Raw genomic sequence first — 13,990 nt, forward strand, 5'->3', positions numbered from 1 at the left:
TATTATTTATATTAAAATGTAACTTTAAAATGAATAAATAATTACAATTAAAAAATAATGTCATTCATGTGAGATATTACTCTGATTCGTTACTATTCAGTAGCGAATCAAGTGATTCGCTATCAGGAAAATAAGCTAACGAATTAAAATTAGCAAATTACTATAAAGGAGAACGAACTAGAAACCAGTTCGTTAAGAATTGACGAATCCACAGCTGATTCGTTAGATAAATTATTCGCTATTCTAATTCGTTTGATTCTTTAACGAATGGAACACGAAATAGTTCCAATTCGCTAAAGTTAACGAATGGTCATAAAAGCTTAATCTTTGACTCTCCTGGTCAAAGTCAAAATCACCAAGAACATCGACGGTCAACTAAGCCAAACCAGATGCAAATCACTCATGCATATCGTTGAGTAATCAAAGCAATAGGTCTATCCAACTCGGAATCGTAATCCGAAGCTCAAGGTGTGAAGATTGAGGCTTTACACCATGATATAAACAACACGAATAAATAAGCTAAACAGAGGCTAAAACCCCAAACTGATTAATGGACAATCAACCTAGCAAACGATAATCAATTGATGATTAACATCTACCCAAGGTCTCGGAATCACATTCCGGTAACATTGACACAAAAATAAGCTCTATTATCATAGTATTTCAAACATAAATTAGGATTTAAAACTCGGAAAAACCCTTGAACACAAAAGTCCAGAATTAGTGTAGTAAAACACCATCATTTTTGACGCAAATCACATCGTTTTGATCGTTTATACCTTAGTGTCACAATGATATCCTTGAAATGTCAAGATTTGAAGATCGAAAATCAGAGGAAAAAATTTGAAAAGGGTGACTTAGTGTTGAAGAAAGAAGATGAATAGTGAATAGACGATTCGTTTGCTTTGTCTTATATAACCTTACACGATTCCCAAAGCACCTTTTGTACGAATCAAGCGATTCGTATAAATTTTAAGTTAACGAATTAGACAATTCGCTATTCTAATTCGTTGCCTCAACAGACATGACTTATATCCTGATTCGTTAAGTATGTATAACGAAGTAGAGATGATTCGTTACAGAGTGCGGAAGCGAATTAAGTGAGCGAACAAGAAAGTAGTTCGCTAAGGAATCACCTAGTTCGTTATTCATATTTAGCGAATTAACTCTTAACGAATTAAGAATCATTATTTAATTTTAACTTAAATAAATAAATGAATTAAATAATAAATAGATTTAACTTAAAAGGATTACCGAGAACCTTTTATCCCGGTAATTAAATACTTTAAAATGTTTCATTTGTACGAAACATAAATTAAATAATATAAATAATATGTAAAGAAAGAAAGATAAAATATTTTTGGTATTTTGTAAAAAATTATAAAGAATGTATGTACAAAGAAATATCCGAACCGTATAAAAATTGAACAATCTTTTTGTGTTTTTCTATGATTTTAACAAAAGCAATACATATTTTTGTGTTTTTGTTGAGTTTGAGCAGAGAATCATATTGACCAAATTGCCCTTCCATCACAGTTTTATATTTCAGCGATATTATGACTGGTGTTAAGTCGGTCATTGGTATTGTTGTCCACTTAAATCTAATAACAAATTTTCAAGTGTTTTTGTGATATGATTAATTGGTTCAATTATAGCACAGAATATCAGAAACTATCAGCCTCTAATCTCGGTTCAAGCTTAATTTGATTTTTGCCAAATCACCCTAACTTGACTTAAACCATTATAGTGTTTGATCAAAATTTTTTATACCAATTGTAGAAATGTTAAGCAATGCATCAAGTTTCCTTTACTGTGAGTGAGTATGCACGAGTCCATCTGTCGGCTTACATACATTGTATCCCCTGGGGTCCGTTTCTTAATGGTATTAAGACGCACGCAAGGGAGGAACAAATGTATGACTAACAGCGGATTTTGATCAAGTCAGTAACTTGGAAGTTTGTACTAAGTACATCAGTGATTAAGTTTAATGACTTTGGGTTTGCTCTAGAAAGCGAGTGAAATATTCATGCTTATGAATACCCAGATGATTAAGCCGCATAAAGACTAACCTGAACATTATCAAGTAAATGGCTAACCTGAACATTTACAAGTAAATGTCAGGACCAAACATATACACGTACATGTCCATCAAATGTAGATAATTGACATAATTTTCAGCAAATGTAGATAAACTTAAATAACCGACATAATTTTCAAATTTTAAAATGTTTTTGGTTTTTCAAAATATTTTAAAGGAAAACATTAAAGAAACGAAATCACAATATTTTTGATTTTTCTGAATTTTCTAATGTTTTTGGATTAAGAATTTTTTAATGTTTTTGGGTTTTATCTATACAAACGAAAAACACAATATTTTTGTATTTTCTATATTTTCACCCCCTAAAACCAAAATAAATTTTAAAAGAAATAACAGAAAATAAAGATATTCATCCTTGTTTAAGGATATCAGCAAGGGTCTTCAATCCGTTTAAACCAAGCAAAAATTTAAAACGTGTTTTGTCAAAAGCTTTGGTAAACAGATCGGCTCTCTGAAAGTCAGTATGTACTTTCTCAAGGTCAATAAACTTCTTCTCAAAGCAATCCCGTATAAAGTGATATCGAATTTCGATATGTTTTGTTTTTGAATGTTGTACAGGATTCTTTGTGATAGAAATTGCAGCAGAATTATCAATCAGAATAGGAGTAGTAAGAAACTTCAAACCGTAGTCACGGAGATGTTGTTGTATCCACAAAACCTGGGACCAGCAACTCGAGGCTGCAACATATTCAGCTTCGGAGGTTGAAGTGGAGACCGTTGTCTAATTCTTACACTGCCAGGAAACAAGCCGGTTTCCTAAAAATTGACATCCTGCAGTCGTTGATTTGAAGTTGATCTTGCAGGCTCCATAGTCCGAGTCGGAATAAGCAGTAAGATCAAAAGTATCATCCTTGGGGTACCACAACCCGATGTCTGGATTTCCCCTCAAATACTGAAGAATTCTCTTGACTGCAGTTAGGTGAGGCACTCATGGACTTGCTTGATACCTAGCACAAAGACAAACAGCAAACATAATATCAGGGCAAGAAGCCGTTAGATACATTAAAGAACCGATCATGACACGATAGAGGGTAGGATCAACGGTATCCTCCAATTCATCCGGTGATAAATTGTGACCCACGGGGAGAGGAGTAGAAGGAATTTTTCCGGCAGAAATCTTGAATCGGCACAAGACGTCGTTCACATACTTAGTCTGGTGAATGAAGATTCCGTTAGCAGACTGGTGAACCTGCAGCCCTAAAAAGAAATTCATCTCCCCCATCGAACTCATCTCGAACTTTGTTTGCATGGACTTCTCGAACTCCTTACACAATGTGTCGTTTGTAGACCCAAAAATAATATCATCAACATAAATCTGGACTAGAAGAAGATCATCACCAACAGTTTTATGAAATGGAGTGCAGTCGACAGTCCCTCGTTTGAAGCCAGTATCAGTCTGATGGTCGGCGAGCATTCCATACCAAGCTCTCGGGGCTTGATGTAGACCATACAGGGCCTTGTTTAATCGGTAAACATGGTCCAAATACTCTGGATGTTCAAAACCAGGTGGTTGTTGGACAAACACCTCTTCGTGTAGTTCACCATTGAGAAAAGCACTCTTAACATCCATTTGGTAGACCTTGATATTCTTGTAAGCAGCATATGCCAGGAAGATTCGAATCGACTCTAATCTTGCAACTGGAGCATATACCTTTGTGTAATCAATACCCTCTTGCTGATGAAACCCTTGCACCACTAGACGTGCCTTGTTTCTGACAATCACACCTCAATCGTCTTTTTTACACTTAAATACCCACTTAGTCGGAATCGCTTTCTTGACTCTAGCAGGCTTGTCTATTAAATCCCAAACACCCAATCGTGCAAATTGTTGTAATTCTTCCTGCATAGCTTCTACCCAAGAAGGATCTTCAAGTGCCTTACGAGCTGTCGTTGGCTCAACTTGAGATAGAAAGCAAGTGAATTTAGCAAGATTTACAATTCCCGATGAATGTAAATCAGTGTAAGCACACAATATGTTATTATCACTTGACGAAGCAAGTTGATGACGTGACGAACGCCCACATCAAGTTCTCCAATGATGTTTTCCTATGGATGATATCCATGAATCCGAAGAGTGGGATTCTCAGGAACAACAACATTATCAAATAAGTTAGTGTAATGTTCACCAAGTTCAGGAGATGAAACATTATCACTGTCAAGGTTAATAACTTGATCTTCCTCTTGATCATCATCAGAAGAAGTGGAAACATTATCGATAGCCACTGGAGAAGCAACTTGAGGTTCCTCAGTTGGAGCATCAAATTGAGCTGCAACATCATTAGAACTTGAAAATCTTGGAATTGCTAAATGATCTTCAAAATATGCTCGAACCAGGTCTTCGTCAATGTGTTCAGTTGATGGAGTAAGTGAATTAAATAAACTATCGTAGTCAAACATCCAATCGGGACCTTTCCCTTGAGGAGGAGTTGTGTACTTTTGATAGTCCACATGGTACCATTCTTCAACATAACCGGATGTAAAGTTAAATACCCTTTTCTTTGGAGATGCATATCCCAAGAAATAACCTTCGATAGCTTTTTCTTCAAATTTACCCGCATCCTTCTTCAAAATCGTACATGGACACCTAAAAGGTTCCAGGTACTTTAAATTAGGTTTTCGATTATTCAATAACTCATAGCTTGTCTTTTTGAGTCTTTTAACTATTAGAACCCGATTAAGAGTATAGCAAGCTGTATTCACCGCCTCATTCCAGAATTGGACGGGAAGCTTTGAATCAGCGAGCATTGTACGTGCAGCTTCAATAAAGGTTCGATTCTTTCGTTCGGCAACACCATTTTGTTGAGGTACATAAGGTGCACTGTATTCTCGATGAATTCCGTTGTGAGCACAAAAGAAATCCAAGACAGTGTTTTTGAATTCAGTACCATTATCACTACGAATTCTCCTCACCTTTTGTTTGTAAAGAGATTCGATCTTGGTGATAAGGTTTTGTACCAAAACCGGTGTTTGATCTTTTGTACTCATAAATAACACCCATGAGTATCTTGAATAATCATCAGTCACCACAAGACAGTACCAATCCCCAGAAATACTCGCACGATTCACAGGACCAAATAAATCCATATGGAGTCGTTCAAAAGGAGTATTAATGGAATTCAATAATTTAGAAGGATGTGTCTTCTTTTTCTGCTTGCCCTTTTTACATGCAACGCAGTGATCGGATAATTTAAAATTCTTAAATGAGAAACCTTCCACTAAATCATTAGCCATCAAATAATTCATCTTTCTAACATGTATATGACCCATTCTACGATGCCATAGAATTGAGACTTTCTCGGTTGCTTTCGAGACAAAACATGTTTCGATCGATGTGGATATCTTAGAGCTCATGTTTAAGACATAAATATCATTCGATCGTAGTGATCGCATGACAACCATGTCCTCGGGAATAACATATCCCGGTTTCAAGATAAGACATTCTTTGTCAGTAAATATTGTTGTGTACTTTTTGTCACAAATCTGCGATACACTTAATAAGTTATGATCCACTTTATCACAATAATTTACTTTCTCAAACGTGATGTGACCATTTGAAACTTCACCCTCTTGTGTGATCATGCCCCCAGAATTCCCAGCAAATGCTACATAACCCCCTTGAATATTTCTCACGTTGGTTAGTAGGTCGAGATTCCTAGTGATATGACGAGAACATCCACTATCCAATATCCAGTTTTCACCAGACACAGTGCTGGATGTACCCTACACACAAAATAAAGATGATTAGTTCAAAAAGGCGGCCCAGGCCTCAGTCTTGGGCACCTTTTGGTTTTCTCGTTGATCATTAACTTTAACAGAGTTCAAATGTTGTTCAGCCACTTGTGAATAAGTTACCGGCTTCTTAGACTTTCGTCTTAAGTAAGCTGCTTGAACAATGTTTGAATTCGTGTTCCTACAAATTGGCTCATGCGGGACAAACTTTGGTTTAACCTGACCATGTGTCTCATTAACATGAATAACCTTTCGAGGATTCACATTAGAGAACATAATATGAGTGTCATCAGCATACGACGCAGGTCGTTTCAGAATCTCCTTTACCAATGGAATTGGCTTAGAGTTGTCCTTGATAAAAGGATGAAGATTCTGATAGCTCTTCTGACTACAATTTCTCACTACATGACCATGTTGACCGCAAAGAAAACAGCTTCGCATGTCTACACGATGATGTTGAGTGGTAGTTGGAATGAACGACGCAGAAGTTTGATGATGCCTCATATTTTTGGTCATGCTGTTAGCAAACTCATCAGATAATTCAGACTTCTTTTTCAAGTAGAAATCCAAATTAGAACAATTCGAGAAACTTTTCAACGTATCTGTCCCAGTTGACTTCACAAATTTAATTTTATTTGCTTGTTTTAAAACCTGTTTTGCTTTAGTCAATGGATCAGATGGAACTGATGTTTTTACTTGAGCATATCGACGTTCAAGATCTTGAATCTGTGACGTTTCATTGATAAAGACACTCTCAATAAGTTCAGGTTTAATGATACTTATTGGAATATCTTTTTCCGTGAACATCGTGTCCATCCGTTTTAACTTAAAAACTCTAACAGGTGAAGGCTTAGAACTAGGAGGATTAACAAATCGCATTAAGTCCTCATCAGAAATCTTTGGTTTATCTGACTTCTTTGCTTTCACTGGTTTAGGTTTTACAGATTCTTCCTTTTTCATGTGAGACTTGAAAGAACCATACACAGCTTCCTCAAATTCTTGAGGTTCACAAAGAATATGATTAGAACTTGGAATGTTCTTATTCTTGTGTATTATCTCAGGTTCAAACACATCCTCGATAATCACTTTGTCAACATTCTCAACAAAGACTTTGTTACTCTGAACATGAGGTTTTTGAGGAGCAACTTGGTTCTTAACTGTTTCTGTTTTAACTAGTTTTTCTGTTTTAACTGGTTTAGGTTTTTAAGAAATCACAGTTTCTTTCTCAATCAAATCCTCTTCTTTTCTAGAAAAAGGATTAATTTTGTAATCATTGTGAAATGGTGGTGGAATTTCAACAAAACCAATACCTTTCTTTGAATCATTTTGTTTACCAGATACTTCAATAATTTCATTCAACAGAAAAGAAGAATTTCTAAATTTTCCCAGTTTGTTCTTTAACTCAAAAACCTCATTCTCAAGCTCGGTTATCTTTGAACGATGTTTCAGAATTTCTTGAAACTTTTGGTCATTTATCGTCATTTTTACAGATAACTCAGCTTTGAGATCATGGTTACTTGTCGACAATGCTTCAATTTTTTCTCGAGATTTCATTTGAGATTCAAGAGATTGTCGATAAGTATCCTTCAGAGAAGCAATTTCTCTTACAAGATTATCATTTTGACTTTTCAAAGCTTCTAACGTAGGTTTGTTAGATTCACAATCAACACATGATACTTTAACAGATGAAGTAGCAGAGATAGAATGACTAACCTCATTGATCTTGGCCATGCAAGCAAATACTGTTGGAGGCTTGTCACAAGAATCGTCAGAATCAGATCCAGAATCATTATCAGAAGACATCTCACTCCCACTTGTATCTTGACAATCTTTATGTAACCCAAACATAGCCAAATTTGCTTGAGCATCATTACATAATAACTGTTGTGACCAGTCATTACCATCTACTAACATTGCTTGTCTTGTAGAAGAGGATGGTTTCTTTTCAGCATCACTACCTCGTGGTGTAGTAGAATTTTGACCACGAGAACCAGTGTATTCTTTCTTTGGTTTGTCACATTCCTTTGCGAAATGCCCAAATTCTTGACAATTATAACATTTTACTTTCAACTTGTCAAAACCCAATTTCTTGTTTAAAGCCTGAAGATCTTTTCCAGTTCTCTGCATGAATCTTTTAACTTTACGGACGATCATAGCCATGTTCCACTTTAAATCCATGATTTCCAAATCATCTGGATCTATCTGATCATAGTCCTCATCAGTTAAATCACTTGTGGCAATCTTACTACTTACCAAGTTTTCATATGAAAACATGAAAGCTGTCAGAAAAGCAAAATTTTGCTCAGCTTCCTTCATATTAACACTAGGTGGTGAAGCAAATGGATTAGTAGTAGTTGAACTTCCAGAACCACCAGACAATCCAGAATTACCAGCAGAATAAAAATAGACTTTTGGATCATTAAACATAGTTGATTCTTTTTCACTTGCAGCTTGAGTAAAAAAAGCATTGATTGGAGAAATCGATGAACTGAGAGGCATACTTCCACCATAGAAGGCTGAATCTTGATTTTCCTTGGAAGATTTTTGACACTTCAAATCATATTCTCTGGCTTCGATCTTTTGTAAAAATTCAAGTGCAGTCAAGTCTTCGTTCAAGAAATAGTCATTCTCTTTCAAGACCATGAGAAATGCTGAGTAAGAACTTGGAAGCACACTCTTAATAGTGTCAATTTTATCCGTTTCAGAAATTTCTAACTTCATCTTGTCCATTTCAGCAATTAAGTGAATAAAACGTGTAATCATCTCTTCAACTGTTTCTCCCTTCAATAGATTAAAGTTTCGAAACTGAAACTTGAGCATCACTTTCTTACTTTCAGCCGTGTTCCCCATACTTCTCATACGAAGATGTTGGAATAGAGAAGCACATCTCTTTATGTTACCCACTTGATGAAAGATATTTTCTGGCAATGCCATAGTGAGAGTGGAATAAGCTTTTGTTTCGATTTCAAAAGCTTTCTTTTCTTCTTGAGAATATTAAGAAACAGCTTTAGGAACAAAACCAATAGTATCATCACCAATCAACGGTTCCTTATAAACTTCATCGAGACAATATGAGCAGTCAGAGTGAACAGACCCCAAATGTGCACGAAACCGAGGTTCCCACTTGGCAAAGTCACTAAACTTCATCAATCTTGGACATTTAGAATGTGAACCTATCTCGGTATCAAGTTGCAACATTTGTTGCATCAACATGTTTTGAGAAGCCAATGCATACATACCAGCCATATTTGACAAGGATTAAAACATCAAGGGTATAATGAATAAGATTTAACGAACAGTAAACAGTTATAGCGAACTGTGAACAGTAATTAACGAATCAATCCTTAACGAAATAAAGATTAATGTTAACAAACAAGAATTGATTTGAGCGAATCAAGTGATTAACGAATCAACTTAGACCACGAATCAGATGGTCAAAAAATCAGTCAACGAACTAGTCAATACTAAATAATTGACTAAGTCAATCACGAACTGCAGGCTTAGCGAACTAAAGGTTTCTTGTAACGAATTAGACAACAAACAGATTGTAACGAATCAGCTACAGTTGATTTAGCGAATCAACTATAACGAATCAGGTTGTTACAACCGTTTGTAACAAACTTTGATACCTTATGCCACGTGGCAAAGGTTGTTATGACACAAATCCCAAGGTGGACACGTGTCTCACGAATCAGTTTACCCAGTCAGCGAATTAGATAACACGAATCAGCTAATATAGCGAACTAACTAGCGAATCACATAAAATAAGTAACGAATTGACAAATTTAATGAACGAATCAAAGTGAAATTGATAACGAATCAACATAGCGAATCATCTTCATCTTTGAATCATCAAATCTTCAACTGAAATTTCCAGAAAATTGGAAATGATGAACACGAAACCCAGAAAACCAGAAATTCCAGATCCGTAATACACACTCGATTCTTAACCCAAATCCACAAATTAACTACCAAATTACTCGTTATCAACACACGAAACAAAATCGCCAATCCTCGGAACCAATTAACACAACTCGTGAATCCAATCACACCAAAACTAAACCTCTGTTTCGGTTAACCCCGAAATCATACCAAAATCAATCCAAACCTCAATTCCGATTCACAATACCTTATCAATACCTTTAACACCTCAAAACCAATCCAAAATAACCATAAATCAATCCAAACACCTCTGAATTAAATCAAATTCACGAAAACAGAACATAAACAAACTAATATTCCAAATTAACACCAAATCAAGTGTAATTGAGCCCGAAAGCTCTGATACCACTTGTTGGATCCCGAAATCGTATCAATCTTAATAACAATAACACTAACAGATCTCAGATCTGAACGTAATCGATTAATACTTTAACAATAGATCTAACTCATAATTACGTATGATTAGGTGTTGTGTATGTTTATATATTATCAGTATATGTAATAATATTACGGCTGAAGATCGAGAGAGGATTTGGACAGAGTATCGTTAATTAAACTCTCAAAACTTAAATTAAGCATGAACAGTGTTCACTATAAATAGAAGATAGGTCTGGTTCGCTAACATCCCCTAGCGAACCAGATCCTACTTCGTTACATACATTAAATAGGCGAAACAACCCCTGATTCATTAACATCCCCTAACGAATCAGGGGAAACTTAACTTAAGAACCAGTTCGCTAAACATCCTTAGCGAACTGGCCTAATACCTTAACGAATTACATGAAATAATAATAATTTATTACATTAAACAAACGACAAATACGTTAACTATAAATACAAAGACTCAAGACGCAAAACCGTGCACTAACAGGTATAGATTATTAGTTTTATTTGAGAGAGTCCATAGAAGTCTCTTCTTCTTGTATGTTCGTGAAGTTATGTTCGTTTGTTAAGTTTGTTTGATTAAATAAAAAGAGTCAAGGGTTGTCGCCCCAATATTGTGTGTTCGTTTGATCTGATTGTTTGATCCATTTGGGCCAACAATTGGTATCAGAGTGTCCGATCACAACGAGAGTTTGATCGTTGTAAGAAGGCGAGGAAGAATCGTTCGCTTAATCGGAGGAGGTCTGTTACGTTATTTTTATTTATTTTTTTTGTTTGACTGGAGCTAAAGTAAGAGAAAGTTGGATTTCTTTTTTGTGGCCCCACCGAATTAAAGGGAATTATTTGCAATTGTCAATTAGACCATGTGTAGTCATAGTGCCTCATCCCTAGGGCATGTGGCGCCCAGACAGAGTTATGATTTTTAGCAAAAAGATGGTGTAGTGATAGTGCCTAACCCCTAAGCATTATGCATCATGTGGCGCACAGTCACTATTTACACTTTTTTATTTTTTTACAATTACAATTAACCAAAAAGTTTTTTGTATAGAACATACTTTTCACAACAAACCATTCCCATCACCTACTCTTGTTGAATACACACTTTCCCATTAACACAACACTCCTAAATCAAATCTCAATCACAAAACCCAACTCCCATTCTCACCAAATTCCCAATTCACCCAGATCAGATCCCCAATTCACCCAGATCAGATCCAATCGAATAGATGTCTAGAGACGACAGCCGTTACAGTCTCACCACCGTTGTCCTACCGTCTCTCGTTGCTCGTAGTAAACGCCGTGTTCAGGTTCGTAGTTTTATTATTTCTCCCTACGATCTTCGTTATAGGTGTGTGTTATATATACACACACCGGATTAATTATTCTCACCGATAAAAGCGAGCCAAGCAAGCGTTTTGTAGAAAAATCTAAAGGAAAACGCCGGACAAAAAACGTTGGGGGGGTGGGGGGATGCCCCCGGTGTTTTGGACGAAAACGTTGCCATACCGCCACCACTACGGGTGGTCTTACTTTTTGATGCAAAAACATAATATAGAGCCGCCTATAACCTTGGTAACCACAATCACAAATTGAATTAATATCAAGTCAATTTTGACTATGCTAGAATAATTGTTTTTGGTGCGTACGAGATCCAGCTTATTTTGAGTTTGATCGAGTCATGGCTGATGATAAAGAAGGGAACTCAAAAACAATGAAAGATATGATAAGTGGTTTTGTTTTGCAAGCACCGAAGTTAACTTCGACCAACTATGCATCATGGTCAGTTATGGTAAAAGTTTTCTTGGGTGCCAACGGTTTTCATGATGCAATTGATAAGGAAAGGGGGCAGGAATTGAAGAAAGAAAGAGGTTTATGGTTTTGGGTTTTATTTTCCAAACCCAACCTGAAGATATGATACTTCAGATGGCCAAGTATTCAGAACCGAAAGATGCTTGGGAAGCGTTAAGAGTTCGTTATCTTGGTGTAGAAAGAACTCAAAATGCTTGTGTTCAAATGCTAAGAACCGAGTTAGATGGATTGAAGATTGTGGAGACAGAAAGTATTGATGATTATACGGCAAAGTTGGGTGGAGTTTAGTCATAGTACAAGAACTTGGGAGCGGTACTTGATGAAGAGATTTTGGTAAGAAAATTCTTGAACTCTATGCCGGATAATATTTACATAATGTTTCTTCGATCGAGCTACTCGCAGACATCGACACAGTGACGTTTGAAGATGTGGTTGGACATTTAAAGGCATATGAAAAAAGAAACAAGTTCAAGAATGTGAATGGAAGTTCATCCCAAAGTCCGCTCATGTTGAACCAAACTGAAAAGAAAATTAAAACTACCGAGGACGTGGTAGAGACTGTGGAAGATACAATGGAAGAAGAAGAGAGAATCCAAGATGGAATAGTGAACGTGAGAATTATGAACGGGGTGAAGATCGTAAAAGGAATTATGAAGAATGGAAAGATAGAAGAAAGTACTTAACGTGCTATAACTGTGATAAGACTGGGCAACTCGAACGAATGTAAAGAACCAAGCAAATGGAATGAAGAAGTGAATTTGACAAAGAAAGAAAATGATATTGATCCTTCTTTGTTCATGGCAGTTTGTTCAATAAAGAAAGTAAGTTTAAATGAAGAAAGGGTTATCCCTGGTGCGTTTGAAAAAGATGAAAAGAATAAAGGAACGTGGTACTTAGACAATGGTGCAAGTCATCATATGTCAAGAAAGGAGTTTTTTACTACCTTAGATGAACAAATTTGGGGTCAAGTGAAGTTTGGTGATGGATCTGAGATCGAAATCAAATGTAAAGGTAATGTGACTGTGGTAAGTATGACTGGTGAAAAGAAATGGTTTTGTGATGTTTTCTATATGCCTAAGTTAAAGACCAATCTTCTTAGCTTGAGAAAGTTGGATGAAGAAGGATGTAAGATTGAAATAGCTAATGGGACATTGAGGCTATATGATCAAAAAGGAAGATTGTTGATGAAGGTTCAGATAACTCTTAATATGATGTACAACATCAAGCTTTATGTATGTTGTAATCCATAGGGGTGTTCAAAAGAATCCGAATCCGAAATATTCGAAAATCCGAATCCGAACTATCCGAAAAGTCGGATATCCGAATTCCGGATTCGGATAACAAATTTGATAATTTTGGATAGTTCGGATATCCGAACTATCCGATATATTAAAAAAAATGTTTTATTTTATATCGTAGCAGCCAGCGGATACTAATAATTAGGAGATGAAGCCTTTAAACCCTAATACTAAATCTAAATTAGCCGTCATCATCTTTGTGCATTCTCTCTATCATCACCAGTAGTCCAGTATCATCACATCCACTCCTCCAGCCCGTCACCGGTTAGGCGGTCACCACCTAGCCCGTCAACACCCTAAGCCCGTCCAGCCCTCCACCGTCGTCTACTGATTGTTGTTGCCCTCAACCCTATTCTTATGCCGATCAGCCGTCCACTTGTCTCTCCAACCTTGAAATTTCAGTTCTTTGATTGTTAATGTTATTATCGATTTGTTTCGAACCTTGTGAGATTACATATTGTTAGATGGTATTTTCATATTTTTGGTTACTGATTGTTAGATTACATATCTATTTCAAAGCTTTTAAGATTACAGATTTTCATTTTTAAACTTTCGGATATCCGATTCACTATCCGAATAAATATCCAAAATTTCGGATTCGGATAGTTAAATCTACTATCCGAAAGGTTTCGGATATCCGGTTTTAAACACCCCTAGTAATCCTAATAACTTTGAAGTTAAAAAGAAAGAAAGTTATGATATGACACCGATTATGAAAGTGAAGGATATT

The 13,990-nt window shown here is 36.1% G+C and overlaps 1 protein-coding gene across 1 annotated transcript; it reads left to right on the top strand.

Moving 5' to 3' along the window:
• Window positions 1-11,831: 11,831 nt before the first annotated feature.
• On the top strand, window positions 11,832-13,212 carry LOC143535296 (uncharacterized). Its single transcript, XM_077029587.1, has 4 exons — window positions 11,832-12,021; window positions 12,063-12,212; window positions 12,365-12,637; window positions 12,767-13,212. Exons 1-4 carry the CDS (start codon window positions 11,832-11,834, stop codon window positions 13,210-13,212), a joined length of 1,059 nt encoding a protein of 352 aa, XP_076885702.1.
• The last annotated feature ends 778 nt before the right edge of the window (window positions 13,213-13,990 follow it).

Source organism: Bidens hawaiensis, unplaced genomic scaffold, assembly GCF_021521415.1.
Source record: "Bidens hawaiensis isolate Kalapana, Puna unplaced genomic scaffold, B.hawaiensis_p1.1 tig00010463_1, whole genome shotgun sequence".
Lineage (NCBI taxonomy): Eukaryota > Viridiplantae > Streptophyta > Magnoliopsida > Asterales > Asteraceae > Bidens > Bidens hawaiensis.